This window comes from Sminthopsis crassicaudata, chromosome 2, assembly GCF_048593235.1.
Source record: "Sminthopsis crassicaudata isolate SCR6 chromosome 2, ASM4859323v1, whole genome shotgun sequence".
Taxonomy (NCBI): domain Eukaryota; kingdom Metazoa; phylum Chordata; class Mammalia; order Dasyuromorphia; family Dasyuridae; genus Sminthopsis; species Sminthopsis crassicaudata.
The window spans coordinates 434,197,391-434,214,536 of NC_133618.1; the positions used below are offsets into that span (position 1 = coordinate 434,197,391).

The 17,146-nt window shown below is 34.9% G+C and overlaps 1 protein-coding gene across 7 annotated transcripts in view; it reads right to left on the reverse strand.

Moving 5' to 3' along the window:
* The window catches only part of UIMC1 (ubiquitin interaction motif containing 1), a 142,672-nt gene that overhangs the window by 43,320 nt on the left and 82,206 nt on the right, over positions 1–17,146 (reverse strand). For 6 of the 7 annotated variants that reach the window (XM_074292211.1, XM_074292212.1, XM_074292207.1 and 3 more), the window contains exons 4-7: positions 13,923–14,047; positions 11,841–12,977; positions 8,885–8,949; positions 1,850–1,935 (exon numbers count right to left, since the gene is read on the reverse strand). In XM_074292211.1, coding sequence (XP_074148312.1) covers positions 1,850–1,935; positions 8,885–8,949; positions 11,841–12,977; positions 13,923–14,047 — 1,413 coding nt within the window. The remainder of the gene's footprint in view (positions 1–1,849; positions 1,936–8,884; positions 8,950–11,840; positions 12,978–13,922; positions 14,048–17,146) is intronic. The other variant, XM_074292214.1, reaches the window with a different exon arrangement.

Consider the following 17,146-nt stretch of genomic DNA (forward strand, 5'->3'; position numbering starts at 1 on the left):
ATATTAATGGTATAAAAACCCTTTGCAATCTCACTTAGAAGTAGTTTATGTCAGTTATTAATTGAACTTAATTATCAAGTTAATGACAATGAGTCATGACCATAAAAGCCATCCAACCTCAGTCATGGAATGTTTGGCTTTTCCTCTCATTAATTGTGGCTTTTGAGATCATTGTTATTTCCAGGTCCCTCTCTGTTGGAGTTTGCCATGATGTCAGATGCTATCATTCTAGAAAATGGAGTTAGTGATTTGAGTTGGAATTAGTGACACTCACCAAGAGTGTCTTTTTCATAAAGATAACATTCCTGGGGAGTACAATCTTACCAAAAGCAGAGCAATTAGCAGATGGGTCGGTCTTCTGCAAGAACCTCATTTTATGCAAACTGAGGGAGGACAGAACCGGGAAGAGGAACCATCCTGTAAAAAATTACTTCTAACCCTAACGTCTTAATTTTAAAAATAAAGTGTCATACTAACCCCAGGCTATGATGTAAGATGTTTATGTTCTAGACTTTGTCTAGAAAAAAACAAAAGTTTCTCTGGTGGACCTAATAGGACCTTATAAAAGCCAGGAATAATGACATTTAGGTACAGAGGGGAAAAATAAAAAAGAAAAGTAGTCATCCAAATTCACTTGAAAATCTACTCTGTATGAAGCAGCTAGGTGGTGCAATGGATCGAGCACTAGCCTTGAAGTCAGGAGGACCTGAGTTCAAATGTGGTCTCAGATACTTAACACTTCTTAGCTTTGTGACCCTGGGCAAGTCACTTAACTCCAATTGCCTCAGCAAGAAAATCTGCTCTGTGGCAATACTTGTTAGAAGGTAGATTAGTTAACTTGGGAATAGGAAAAGACCTGAGTTTAAATTGCTTGCTAGTTGTGTAACCCTCCCCCTCAGTTTCTTCATCTATAAAATGGGGGTATGAAAAGTACCTCACCAATCAAATGAAGTGACAGGACTTCTTAAACCTTAAAGCACTACACACTTAAAGTACACACACACACACACACACACACACACACACACACACACTTTTCCAAAAGAATCTCAGTGCAGTTAAACTATGTAAGCTTAAAACTATACTGATAGTTTTGGGATAGCCTGTATCATCATCATCACAATAATCATATAATAATGTATATAATAATTCTGAAGTAGAAAGAGCTACCTTTGAGAAAGAATGAGTTCTCTAACACTGGGAATTCTTATTAGTGCATATTAATTATATAATTATAATAATGATGAGAAAATCATCACCTCCCAATGAAGCCCTTTCTACTTTCTGATTATTATGTACTTTTCTCTTGCAACCTAATTTCTATAATTTATAAAATTAAAATACAATGAGGCAGCAAGCAAGGTTAACTGTCTATCTGAAATGAACAGTCAAAAGGCAGTGAGAGTTGTAGCACAAACTCACTCTCTTGAATTGTTACAACAATACGACATTGAACTACAACATAAAAAGAAAATCACTGTAAATAATTTTTCTTTGATAACAAGTAAGTTAGCACACCAGCTTTGCAAGATACACTAAACCAACACACAAGATCCAATGGGTCCAAAAGCAGTGGTTAATAAGCAAGTGCTATTCCTGGTGCAATGCTGGCATCTCTGAGGAGGTTGGTATGCAAACAAGGAAATAAAAGTCATGTTAATTCCAACATTTAAAAAATATTCTCTGGAAGAAGAGAGGGAGAAGAAGAACTAGAGAGTTAGAGATAGTCTACCAAATGGATTGTGGAATTTAAAGCAAATCAAAAGAACTTTAAAAAATGTACTGAAGTGGGATTTAAAAACCAAATAGAGAATATGCAAATTTTTGCAAAGTTAGCAGAGGCTCTTACCTGGGCAGACTGTGATCTCTTCTGCAGAGTTTTTCTTGTCAATGACTGGACTTTTCTTACTGGTCAATATGCTTAGAGCAATGGAGCTGAAAAAGGACCAACAGTCAAATTCCCAGTAAAATAAATCAGGAGTAAGATCAAAATAATGCTGAGTAGCAGTATATTAGACAATGTATCTGAAAATACAAAATGACAGCATATTTGACATCTGTTATCCCACAAAAATGTTTAAAAAAAAAAAAAAGGAAATGTGAAAAGTGATGGTGGAAATACCAGGAGAAAAATGTGAAAATACAATAGGCTTGAAACTTCAGTCCTAGAGAAATCACTACATAAAAAGGAACTCCTTCTAGGGAACTTACAATAGAAGGTTGAAGGGTAAGCACTGCCTGTGTGCATCAGAGAAGGCAAAAATCTCCACTCCAATCTAAGGATGTCAAAGGTTTGTTTTATATTGCCTATCTCAGGTAAGCCTGAACATTGCAGTGATTTGTACACTCAGAGCAAATAACTTGGAGAGCTTCCTGACATTGCACTAGCTTCTTCCTACTTTGCTGTTAATTTCTTTTTTATCTCAAGATACTTCTTTCTAAAGCAGCAAAAAATAGGCTACAACTCTCCAAGCTGCCCTACAGCAAAAATCTGCCCACACAAGTTGAGCATCTATTTTGTGCAGAGTTTAACTATGCATGGCTTCTCCCTATCTGACCTTCTGGTTCTCCCTGCCTGTTCACGGAATGCCATCTCTTCCTGACATAAGAACACGTGGTTTAGCAATGTGGGCATTCAGAGCTGGCCCCCTCTCGCTTCACTGAGCTTTACGATTAGTTTGATCAAGTATGCAAGAAAACACTTTTAAAAAAAACACAAATCCCCATGTCAACTGAGAACCACAGAGAAGAGAGAACAGCCACCATTGATTCATGATAAATAACTAAATCCTGATAGGAAACCACAAGTGGTTTCTTTCTCTAAATAAAACATCTCAAAGCATTTGTTAGAAACCCAAGCCAGGCACAGTTTACTCTGCATGTAACATCAGGGCTCTATTCAAAGGGTCCATCACAAAACAATTTGCTGACATTTATAAAATGGGCTAATCAATTTGAAGTCAAACCACATTGCCTGCTACTCCAACTATCTCCTAGTGACAAAGCGTATAATCATTTATTAAAACCTACATCTGCTCTGCACAAAATTCACCACAACAAAGCAAAGAGGTCCACAGGAAGCAGAAAGCTTTCTCCAGTTAAAACCACTTCCAAAACCATTTGAATAGCCTGAGAATTCAACTAAAGACATATTTTCCAGCATTGAAAGAAATTCTTCTAGGCTGGTATACAGGCTATGCTATCCCTTTGCTCCACCTACCCAAATCTCAAATAGATTTGAAGGCCTAACTCAAATTTCAGAGTGTTTTCCTTGTCTCCTCCAATCTTCTCTATTCTCTCTCTGGTCAGAGCACTATGTGGATTCATCATCACCATTATAAGAACTGGGCCTGGGATAAAGTTTGGCTACATAGAAAAGGAAAAAATATGAGCAAGGATAGATGGGAAGTAAGAATGATCTGTGAAAAGCCCAGATAACACATAAGTTATAACTATGCAGGGAATACCCACCAAAGCAACTTGTAAAATCTCCATGGCTCAGAGTAGTGACTAGTCAGAGGCATAATTTGACAATAATAACTACCAATAACCAGATTCTATCACATTGTTATAAAAAATTACAACTATATGGAAGTAAAGTATACAGGAAACATCTGGGAAAGACACCTACCTTTAAAGAGCTTATAATTTAATTAGGAAGACATGAATAGGAAATAAGGGGGAAAATAATACACAACTATATGTAGTTGTGTTAAATAAATAGTACCATGGGGATAATCAGTATGAACCCACAAAATAGAAATTGTTACTAGAAGATGGAAGAATCAAGCTATGAAGCTGAAGCTGGTACTTGAATGAAAAGTAAAGAGGGGAAAAGCACAGAGACAAGAAGAGATGAATTAACATGAAATAAAATTAACATATGAGTACATGAAGAAGGGTTGAGGGGCAAAAAACAGGAAAAGACCACCAAATTGGAACTGAGGTTCCTATAAACACAATTTTTTAAAAGTCTCTGTAAAGACTATGCCAGGTGCTATTTAAACAAGATAGACTTCACCCTCAAGAAGTTTATAATATAAGGAGGAGGAAAAGACAAGTAGATAGATAATAAAAAATATCATTAAGTACGTGCATTAGAAAAATTCAAGGACAAGTGCTGTTCCAAAGCAGAAGATCACTATGAATTGATAAAATCAGGCAGTCTTCCTAGAGGAAGTGACACATGAATTGGACTTTACAGGATGGGCAGGATGCAACAGATTGGGGAATGGGGGGAGGGGAGGTGTTTGAGCAGGCTGAGATGAAGGGGATGAATTCCAAGCATAGGGAACAGAATGAATCATGGCAGAGAAACATGAAAACCCAGTGTTTGGGGAAGGCAGAGAGTACAATATGTGTGCAGGGAGTCGTAAAAAATAACGCCTACAAGGTGACAGAGTTTCAGAAAAAAAAGTTGTCTGAACAAGAGGCAACTACCTAGGTTCCACATTATGTTTACCACTAAAATCCTAAAGTTCCCATCAGAGTAAATAATGATTAAAAAAATGAGAAAATACGAACAAATTTTTTCTTTTACCCTAGAAATATAGACTAAGTAGACCAGAAGCCTGCAGAATGACCTGAAAGAGGACACTTGTAAGCTGCAAGTGTCCTCTCTCAGAGACAGAGAAAATGCTAGGATTCATATGGTTACATATCTGCGATAGGTTCTGTTTTTCTTGCTTTCTCAAGAGTTTAAAGAAGAGACAGAATTTAGAACTGAAAATAAAATGAAACTGATGAGGAAAAATGAACCACCATGCCCAAAAGCCCAGGAATAGATAGACCAAGGCTAGAATACAGACCTTTAATTCAAGAAATAAAACATTATGGATGAGTAAATCAAAGACAACACTGACCAGTATGAAGGAAATGAGCAGAACCAAGGGCAACAAGAAGGCTATATGATGATCAATTATGATGGACGTGGCTCTCTTCAACAATGAGGTGATTCAAACCAGTTCCAATTATTCACTGATGAAGAAAGCCATATACACATCCAGAGAGGCCTGTGGGAACTGAGTGTGGAGTACACATTTTCACTCTTTCTGTTATTGTTTGCTTGCATTTTGTTTTCTTTCCCAGTTTTTTTTTCCCCCTTCTGGATCCGATATAAGCATATTGGATTTAACATATATTTTAACATATTTAACATGTATTGGCTACCTGCCATCTAGGGGAGGAGGTGCGGGGAAGGAGGGGATAATTTGGAACAGAAGGCTTTTCAAGGATCAGTGTTGAAAAATTACCTATATATATGTTTTGTAAATAAAAAGCTTTAATTAAAGAAATTAACTGATTATCCCTGAATTGAAAAAAAAAAAAAAAGAAAAGGAAAGAATTAGAAATGAGTGGATCCCCATCCATTGAGGAATAGCTGAGTAAGTTATAGTAGATGAAAGTAATGGAATATCATTATTCTATAAGAAATGATGAACAAGTTGATTTCAGAAAAGTCTGGGAAGACTTACATGAATTGATGCTGAGTAAGGCAAGCAGAACCAGGAAAACATTGTACACTTTTACTGTTATGATCAACTATGATAGACTTAGCTCCTCTTAGTAATACAGTAATCCAAGACAATTCCAACAGACTTGGATGGAAAAATGCCATCTGGATGCACTGCGGAGACTGAATACAGATTGAAGCATACAGTTTTTACTGGCTTTTTTTATTTTTCCTCTCTTAGATTTTTCCTTTTGTTCTGATTTTTCTTTCCCAACATGATTCATATGGAAATATGTTTTAAAATGTACATTTTTACCTATATAAACAAAATTTTAAAAGAGCATGTTCTGCCTGAAATTCATGATTTTAAAATAATGAACACAGTATCTCAAGAAATCACTAATGATAACTGTTCATTTCTATGAAAAGTAGAAGGCAAAGTAAAAGCAGAAAGCAATATAGTTACCTTCCCCTGAAAGAAATCCCAAAAGAAAAAGTTCCAAGAATGTCACAGACAAAATTCTAAACTACCACATCAACGAAAAAATTCTGCAAGAAGGAATTATAATAAGACTCACACAAAACGTAGTAGCTACTAGAATAAGCAAGAGGAAATTTTGGAAGAGGTACAGAAAGAGAAATACATTTTCATGTACCTGGACACTGTTAATTTTCATTGTTAAACTTATTTCTATACAAAGGGATTTTTTTTTTTTTTTGCTGTCTTTCTCCAAATTTTTAATTAGGAGAAAACAGGGGGTCCAAAGGTCAATAATATAACTGAAAAAAAAAAAAAAGCCAATAAAATGCTCTTAATTGTGCATATAAGACAAAAGAAGTTCAGAAAGAAGCCCAGACATGCAAGACAATTTTGAAAGTAACATACAGAATTATATGCTTTTCCAATAAAGTTATATGAAATGGGGCACTTCACATAGCATCCTTTTTCTTTTTCTTTTCTTTCTTTCTTTTTCTTTCTTTTTTTTTTTTTTTTTTGGCTGTGTATGAAAATGCATTGGGGGAGAAGAAAGGGGAAAAAATTCTATACTAGAGAAGGACATATATAAAGTAGTAGATGAAAAAAGTTTGGCTAGGTATAATGGAACTAAGAATGAAGGATGCTGAAAACTGGCAGTAGAAATGAGATAACACAGTAAGAATCAGAAAAAATTTGCTACTGGAATTCCTGGGTCTACCATCCTATTTCTTAGGATCAGTTTTAATAATTACCTTATAATAAATACAATTAAAGATGTTACTTCTAGACTTCACCTTTTTTTCAACAAATACTTTGATATTCATCCCCTTTTGTTCTTCCAAATGAATTCATTTTTTTTTTCCCTCAGCTAAAAATAATTTTTGGTAGTTTGTTTGGGATGGCACAGAATATGAAGATCAGTTTAGGTAGAATTGTCATTCTTATTATATTTAGCCATGAACAATATTTTTCCAATTATTTAAATCTGACTTTATTTGTGTAACAAGTGTTTTATAATTAAGTTCACATAGTTGCTTTAGCAGGTATACTCCCAGATATTTTATATTGACTACTGCTGTTTAAAGAAACTATTATCTACTACCTCTTCTTGCAGGGCTCTGTTAGTGATATATAGAAATTCTGATGAATTATGTGGGTTTATTTTATATCCTGCTACCTTGATAAAATTGTTTCAACTAATTTCTTAGCAGACTCACTAGGATTTTCCAAGTATATTATATCATCTGCAAAAAGAGAGTGTTTTATTTACTCATTGCCCATTCTGGTTCCTTCAATTTCTTTTTCTTCCTGATTATTATTGCCAGCATTTCTAGTACAACACTGAATTATATTGGTAATAATAGTTATCTTTTGTTTCACTCCTAATCTTATTAGGAAGACTTCAAAAACTTATCTGTTACAGATAATACTTGCTGATGATTTTAGGTAGATTATTGTTGTTGTTGTTCAATCACTTCAGTCATGACCCCATTTGAGATTTTTTTGGAAAAGATACTAAAGAGGTCTGCCATTTCCTTTTTCAGCTCACTTTACAGATGAGGAAACTGAGGCAAATAGGGTTAAGTGACTTGCCAGGGTCACACAATTATTAAGTGTCTGAATCTGAATTTGAACTTGGATCTTCATGACTCCAGGCCCAACACTCTGTCTACTGTGTCTCCTGCCTGCCCCTTTTAAAGTACATGCATGTTATTTTTAAGGAAAAATCTATATCTACACTTTCAAAAGATTTTAATTGGAATGAATGTTATATTTTGTCAAAAGCTTTTTGTCCATCTATTATATAATCATATGATTTTTATTGATTTTATTATAATCAATATAATTTTAATGTAATCAATTGAGTTAGTAGCTTTTATTATATTGAACTAGTCCTGCATTCCTGATATAAATTCCACTTGGTCACAATGTACAATCTTGTTGCTTAGGTAGTATTTTGCTTAGGATTTTTGCATCAATATTCATGAGGGAAATTTGGTCTACAATTTTCTCTTGTTTTAACTCTTCCTGATTCACTTATTTGTATCACCTGGTTGTTTTAACCCAGATCCTTCCTACCTTTCTTCTTATACTTGATTCCCCCTTCATAAGACTCTATAATCCAGTCACACTTATCTTCTTGCTGTTTCTGTCACAAGACCCAACATCTCTCCATGAATTTTCTCTGGCTCTCTCATGCAGGAAATTCCCTATCTCCTCATTTCTGCCTTCTGGTAGCTTCCTTTAGAATTAAAATCCCACATTCTACAAGAAGTCATTCCCAAGCCATTCATCTGAGATTAAATATTTTGTTTGTGTATAGTCATTTGCATGCTGGTTCTCCCATTATAAAGTGAGCACCCTGAGGATAGGGACTACTTTTGCCCTTTTTTGTATCCCCAGGACTTTAGCACATAGTACAATACATAAGTGATTAATAAAGTCAGTATGTTGACTATGACATATACTTTCTTCCCTCAAAACAGAGCCTTCTACACATACATTTAAATTGTAAATTCCTTGAGAGTAGGGACTGTGTGTAACCCATTTTTATGACCACCCCCCACCACCACCAAAGAACCCAATAGAATACTTTAAATCTGGATGATACACATTTGGATCAATTTCATCAAAATGATTTCAATTTCTTACAAAATGTCTTTGAAAATATCGAAAGCAGGGGCAGCTAGGTGGCGCAGTGGATAGAACACCAGCCTTGAATTCAGGAGGACCTGAGTTCAAATCTGGTCTCAGACACTTAACACTTTCTAGCTGTGTGACCCTGGGCAAGTCACTTAACCCCAGCCTCAAAAAAAAAAAAAAAAAAGAAAGAAAGAAAAAGAAAATATCAAAAGCATCATAAAAATTTTCTTTGTTTTACCCTACTCATATTGTACATCTGCTAAGGACAGAGAAATCAACTCCAAAGCAACACAAGTCAGATATAATCTCACCTTGGTGTTAGTGTCATAACTTCATCTTTTTGAGGTGCATCCTCAGCAAACAGAACCTGGGAATTCTGCAATGAAATGGGCAATATCTTAAATATATGTGTATGAGTCAAACTGGATTTTCTTCTTTCTGTTATCTCATTTTTTTTTCAGCCCTTTCATCAAGCAAAGAGAAAGTGAAAGTTATTTGTACTGTATAAGTCAGAAGTAAATGAATGACTTCAGAAAAGCAAATTATCTCTCTGGGTGGAGTGGTCAAAGATGGGGAAAAAAAAGTATAACTCAAAAAATAACAGTAATTTGGGGATTACTTTCAATTTGGCTTATAAATTAGATTTTTTAAAAAGCATTCTGTACTCTACAGAAATAAAACAGCACATCTATAAGAATCTAGAAATATAGCAAGTTAATATACAATCTATCATTATGGTTTTGATATTAATATGTATGTGAGTAGATAACATCTGGAATATCGTGTTCAGTACTGGGTACTTCATTTTAAGAGGGAAATTGACAAAATCAAAATTTGACCAAAAGAAACTTACCAAAATGATGATGAATCTGGCAGTCATTCATGTGTACTATAACTATTTACTATAGTAACTGAATATCTCACACCCCATTATGTTTCTGGCACATCATGAAAAGGTGAAGTAAACTAGAAATGTTTGGTTTAGAGAAATATTTTTATTTTGGAGGAAGGAGAAATAATTAAAAATGATGGCTCTCTTCAAACATGTGAAAGGTTATCATATGGAAAAGAGCTTGGCTCCATAGATCAAAACTAAGATTGAAGTTATGGAGAGCCAAATTTATTCTCAAAATAAAGAACTTCCTAAAAATCATAATTGTCTGAAAATGGAATAAGCTTCCTTATTGTGAGTTAGTGGGCTCCCTTATCACTTAAAAGTGACCAGAAGCTAGATGATTACTTGTCTAGACTAGTACATAAATGACTCATCTTTTTTAGATGATCCTCTGGGATCCCATGATATTTTTAAGAGGTACAGTAAAATGATGGAGAATAAAGGCAAAAATGTAATTTCATTTGCTCAAAGTAAAACTGTCTTAATATCAATTTACTGAATGCAGATGCACAGGAAGAAGTCACAGGAACAAAACGGGAATACTACTGACAAGAAACTCTACTATACAACTCTGCTTGCTTCTTAGAGCAAGTTTTCAATTTTCCATATCAACTACCAGAATACAATTAACACAAGCCAACTCAGACCTTCAGGTAAATGATTAAATATACTCAAAAATAGGAATAAAAGTTCAACTTTTAGTCATAGAGAAAACAGTTATAACAATGACCCAGGAATGAAGTTATCAGGAAAAATGAGAGATAAAAAGATGAAAATATAAGAGCATTAAAGGCTACACTAGACTATTTGCTAAAACTCAGGAAAAACAAAATGATGTTCTATCCCAGTTCTTCAAGAAGGAAAAGAAAAAGAGATACAATACTGACATCTAGTGTCTTTCTAACATTGCATTCTGGCAAAAAGAATACAAAAACCTAATGATATAGAAGGCTGTCAGGATACTCAACCTGTCCCTCTTTAAGAATACATTTTTGGATGACCAAACAACTTGGATACATACTCTTCCTGTAGGACCCACAATCTCGTTAACTTTTTCTTTCCAAAGTCATTTATTGTCTTCCAACATTTTCTATAAGCCCTTTCCTAGAAAGTCTGTCAATCAATAGCTAAACATGACTTAAAAATCCTATTTTTAAAAATTTCTGAATCTTAAAACATTTCTTTACAGCCAATTTCTCTCTCACCCTAAAAATTTTGCAAAATTTTCACACATTTTGTTTTCTTTGTTTTTGAAGACTCTCTACTTTTCAGAACTTTGCTATTCTATCATTTCTACAATTTTCCATTTAGGAGGCCCAAGTGTGGCCTTTTCTCATCAAAGCTACATGTTCAATGGTGAGTATTTGATAGTTAAAATCCTTCCTCCCTCTGTGGAATCCTCAAATTCCAAAAAAGAAAGATCCAAAAAAAGTACAGAAAGTTATATGCATTTTACCTATTTCTTTAACGTTCTATCGCAATCCCCAAGTTAAATGAAATTCTGACTCCTTCTGTCATTTACAGAATATTAGAGTTGGAAGGGGCTTCAGAGATCAAACTAATACAAATTCCAAAATTATGCAGATAAAAAAATTGAAATATAAAAATTTACCTAAGATAATTCATCAAAGAGATAAGAGCTATTCCAATTCCAAGTCCTACGCTGTTCCTCTATAATACAGCCCATGAAAATTTTCTGTTTTTTGAGCTAGAGAACTTTTTAGGAGTCACTGGCCTTGAACACTTTTATAGCTATTCTAAGATTACTGCTCAATTCTTGACTTCAAACTAAGTAACCTGGAACTAATCTGCTCTCCTCAGGATTCAAGCCCCTAGCATTTTTCAAGCCAGAAATGTAAATGACAACAAATTACTAAATGTTGACTACCATGAAGTTAATTTATTCCTTTAAAGGAATATCTCTGGGTTGCACAGTAATATCAACTAAAATTTATTTTATTGTATTTAAACTTCCCTTCTGGAAGGAAAAAAAAAAATCTAGCAATGGCTAGATGACCACTTGTTGAGCATATTGTAGAGGAATCTTATTCAGATATAGATTCAGATATGGGCTTGATGACCTCTTAAATCCCTTCTAACTAACTCTCAGGCTCTATGATTCTATAGTAACCAGAGAAATCTGGAAACAAGATTTGAAAGAACAAGATTTCTTTTCCTTTCTAGGAATCTTTCCAGACTCCACAAAACAAGCTGGTAAAGACAATGACTCCCAAAGAAGTGACAAGTCCCAATTAATTTAAAAATGCTAGGTTTCTAGTCCCTATTAAGGAACAAAGCAGGTTAATATTAACCTATATTACTAGTTGTTCTGCAGGTAAATCACCTCCGTTCCTGACATTTCTGTTCCTTACCTGATGGTGACTGGTTGTTGGTTCTTCCTCCAACAAAGGCTTTTCTTGCAAACTTTGCAATGGGCTCTTGGGGGGATTCTTACTTTTTCGGCGCCATGTGGATGCCCTTGTTTCTTTCCTTGGTTCTATGTCATCTTCTATCTCTTTTGTGACAGCTTCATTTACTCCTGTGGCTTGCCTTTCATCATGGCCCTTTTGTAGCAGGGAAGAAGAGCTAGGTAATATTGGCTCTCCAAACTCTCTCTTCTGAACAAGTTGTCTCTGAGCCAATTTCAGGCTTTTCTGATAAACTTCTAGCTGACATAGAATAACCTTAGTGTAATGGTTAGGGTCCACTCCAATAGGACAGAATGGGATGCCCCAATAATAGTGCACAGTGCCTTCAATTTCCTCTTGCAGATTCTTGACATCAATTGAATTAGGAAGGCAGAGTTGAGATGTCTTCTTTCCTTTCCCTTTTGTAGCCATGAAAGAACCACAACCCAGTCTAATGTGTTCTTTAGGCTGCTTACACTTGATATCCTCAGCCCTCTGGCTGGTTCCACTGTCAAAAAAGCTCTTATTCTCAAGAATTGGATGGTTGAGTTTATTCCCAGTTCCAGAACTGCCAGTGACTGGCTGTGCTTCCAAGTTTCCAGTGTTATTCAAACGCTTCTCTCTACCTTCAACCTCCTCTTCTTGGTTAACATCTGAGTTTGCAAACAATTTCCGAGGTACCAACTGCCATGTTCCTATAGGAACTCGAGAAAAGGTAGGACTCAGAACAAACTTTTTTTTAACAGGAGGACTTGATAAATTATCACTAGAGTCACTTAACACGGGTGAGCAAGATGCTTCATTGGATTTAAGTGAAAGTTGGTTCTTTTCTTGAGATAAAATTATGCTTGATAATAATGAACTTTCAACTATTTCTTGACTTAACCTCTTCAGCATCACCAGAGGGCTTTTGGGCATTTCTGTCTGTTCAGACTGAGATCTCTGTGACAGGGATGCGACAGATAAGCGTGGAGATTCAGGGCAAGGAAACAAGCGTTCAGTAGTCTCAGAAATCACTGGTTTCTCTTGGTGGTGCTGTGCAGATATCCCAGTGAACAAAGGTACAGAGCTTGTGGCAGAAGAATCAGAAAGCTGGCAACTCTGAAACAAGTTACCCCACCCACCATAAAATTATTAACGTAGATGCACATTGAGGAGCAATTTTAAAAAAGGATACTGCTCCTATAAATAAGTACTTCCTCTCCAACATCTGGAAGCTCAATCTTTTTTTTTTTTAAATAACCAGTGTTAACTGACATAAATAATGGCTTAGGAATGCTGTTATTTTCAACTACAGTTCTTAGTTTTTCATCTGTGTTTACCCACTAAAATTTATATCCATGTATTAAGAATACAGATTTAGATGAATATAATTTAGATCTCCAGAAAAACTGCCAAATTTTATTTTTAATCCATATATTTCATCCTACCTCCCTGTCTCTTCTAACAATTTTTACTCTACTTTCCCCACAGGAGAATGCTACTCTGTGTCCTCTTCTTTTTAGTCCTTTGTAATCAAATATCATTATTTTAAGAGTAAAGATGTCTAATCATTTTATAGGTTGCAAAGGACTTTCTTCATAACAATTCTGTGAAGCATGGACTTCTTAAACCCACCTAACAAAAGAGGAAAAAGAGGCTTAGAGAAGTTAAATTACTTGCTTCGAGTCTCACAACTAATAAGTACCAAAGTTTACACTTGAAGCCAGAACATTTAGTTCCAAGTCCATCAATTTTTCCTTTCTATGATACCACATTAAAGTAGAAAAGCATTTTTATTAATTACTGAGTGCTATTCTTCTACGACAACCTAAAAGAAAAATCTACAGAGTAAACACTTTCATACAAAAATTAACATTCAAATAAAGCTTACCCCAGTGCCTCATGAATTCTTTTTCATGGGAATTTATAAACTCCTCCTTGTTATTTTAGGTTATACTGTAAAATATTGGAAATAATATTCTTTCTAGTCAGAAGTCTGTGACTGAGGGAGTGAAGGAATGTAGCTATCCAACCCCACCAAAACTTTTAAAGAAACATAATTACATTCAGGCTCTCAGCAATGGCCTTCCTTAAGAGCTCCTCCTCTTTTTCCACCTGGTCATTCACTTGCTGTGCTTCCTGTTCACTCATTTTCAGAGCCAAAGCAAACTGTTCATCTTCTGTCATCTCTGAGAAGGGAAAAAAAAAATCATATATTTATGTGAATAGAAAGAATGGAATCACAGATTAGTAGGAGCTAGAGAAGACCTCAGGGATCATCTAATCTTTTTTTTTTTTTTGGAAGGGGATTTTATTTTATTTTATTTTATTTTTTAGACTGGGGTTAAGTGACTTGCCCAGGGTCACACAGCTAGGAAGTGTCAAGTGTCTGAGGCCAAATTTGAACTCGGGTCCTCCTGATTTCAGGGCTGGTGCTCTGAATGGTTCACTGAGCCACCTAGCTGCCCCCAGGGATCATCTAATCTAATTCAACATAAATACTACTCAGTCTAGAATTCTATTCTGGACCTTTTAATCTTCCAGACTTGGGCTTTCTCCACTATATCATGTTCTACATTTGAACAGGTTAAACTTTTTAAGCCCTCCCTAACTGCCTTACCACAATATGGACTTTACCCTGAGCTCTCAAAAACTAATGTCCCTGAGTTGTGAACTAATCCAACCATTCTGGAACTATGTCCAAAGGGCTATCAAATTGTGCATATCCTCTGATCCAGCAGTGTCTCTACCGGGTCTGTAGTCCAAAATAGATCATTAAAAAAATGTGTGCCCCCCCCCAAAAAAAAAAATCAGCCTTTTTTGTAGTGGCAAGGAACTGGAAACTGAATGGCTATCCCTCAGTTGGGGAATGGCTAAATAAATTATAGTATGTGAATGTTATAGAGTATTATTGTTCTATAGAAATCAGTAGGATGTTTTCAGAAACGCCTGGAGAGACCTACATGAATTGATGCTGAATGAAGTGAGTAGAATCAGATCATTGTACACAGCAACAAGATTATATGATGATTAACTCTTATGGACGTGGCTCTTTTCAACATTGAGCTGATTCAGGCCAATAAAGTAGTGATAGAAAGAGCCATCTCTGCATCCAGCAAGAAGGCTATAGAGACTGAAATGTGGATCACAGATCACAAAATAGCATTTTCATCTTTTCTGCTATTGTTTTGATTGCATTTTTCCCCCTTTTGATCTGATTTTTCTTGTGCAGCAAGATAATTGTGGAAATACATATAGAAGAATTGCACATATTTAACATATATTGGATTACTTGCCATTTAGGGAAGAAGGTAGGGGTAAATGAGGGTAAAAATTTTGTAACACAAGGTTTAGTAAAGGTGAATGTTTAAAAAAACTCTTTGCATGTATTTTGAAAATAAAAAGCTATTATTTAAAAAAAACAAAACAAAACAAACAAACAAACAAAAAAAAAAACCTTATGTTCCTGATCACAAGCAAAGCTGGAAACATTTCAAGTAAAATCCTGGAGATAAAGTCTCTATGTCACTGAAAGACCCTTTCTATCTAATTTTGAAAAGATTTATCACCAAAGGATTGAGCCACCAAGTTTCAGGGTTTTCAATCAAAATACTTCAAAGAAAGACATCATGATGCATAGATGCATGTATTCCTTCCCTCTAATGATGCAAATTGCAACTTAACGATGCCTTTCTGCTTTGAAATTTCATTCATCCTATATATTCACTATAGAGGAAGGAAAAAAATCAGCTAGGTGGTGCAGCAGACCTGAAAAATAGAGAGATTAGAGTTCAAATCCTGTCTTAGGCACTTATTAGTTATGTAACCTCTATATCAGTAATTTTTAGTCTTAGTAATCTTTTAGCCTCAGTTTTCTCATCTACAAAACATGGATAAAAATAAAACCTACCTCATACAGCTGTTTTGAAAGTCAAATTAGAGAACAAGTAAAACACCATGCAAATTTTAAAGCATCATATAAATGTTAGCTATGAAATGAGTATCAAAGAAAAATTTTAGTGAAGGTTCTAGTATATACTGAATTACATGTCTGATACTATGTTGATAATTATTAAAAAAAAAAAAAACATTGTCAAAGGATGATTTTGTGTTGGATTTGTGCTCTAGCACAAGATTGGGGCAGGGAGAGGGGAGCTTTCCTCAATCTTTCTAGATTCATGGTATTCCATGAATACCAATGAAACACTTTATCTCTTGCTCTCACTATGGATGTGATGAAATAATTTCCCCATAATTATACACTGCTTTAATATCATCCTATACAGTCACCTGTCTTACAAAATTCCTTACTTACAGCATATTAAGACCTATAGCCTCTACAATGCCCTTTGAATGATATTCAACTTTAATAATTCAGATTATAGTATTTCATGCCTTGAAGTCATATAACATCATCACCAATACAGTGGTAAAGACTTTATTTAGGAAAAAGTTGAGTTATTAAAATAACAATAATTTCTTAAAGATATCCAACCTACTCTCCTGAGGACCTCCTATTCTAGATCCAAATTATTGTCCAATACAATGAATGTCCAAGATAAATATATTGGATAATCTCTATAGGCTTTCCTTCCTATTGCATAATCATAGTTACTTTTCATCCACTTGTTTTTTTCTTGTGTGGTTACCTACTCTCTTGAATGATTACATATCTCACTGAATGAATTTCATTTAGAAGGTTCTGTAATGTTCCAGGATTTCGAGAAATCAGCACAGTAATTTACAAACAAGAACACCTGGAAAAATTCATGATTCACAGAGAATATAGCTTTTATATGAACTGAATTGGCATTCTACCACATCTACCAGAATACCAAGAACAGCTCTGGTGAGCATACATCAGGTTTTATTCCTTGTTTCATAGCACTGCTGAATGTAGTTTACTTGTATTATTCTGACACATGCATGAGACACCCTTATCAGTGAATAAACACTGAGGAAGCATTAAGCTTTACCAAAACAATAAATAAACAATCAAAATAAATCACTGAACAAAAAGTATAGCAAGATTTTGTGTTCCTTATACCATTTGGTCTATTGTTATTGAAAAGATATGATTTACTCTAAAGTATAATCTTTTCTAGTGCCCTTATGAAGGATACCCTCAATTTATGCTTCTATTTTGTGCAGTCCTGTCCAACTCTATAAGATCCCATTTTGGAATTTTCTTTGCAAAGATACTGGAATGGTTCACCATTTCCTTCTCTAGTGCATTTCATAGAACTAAGACAGAAGATTAACTTGCCCAGAGTCATAAGATAGTAAAT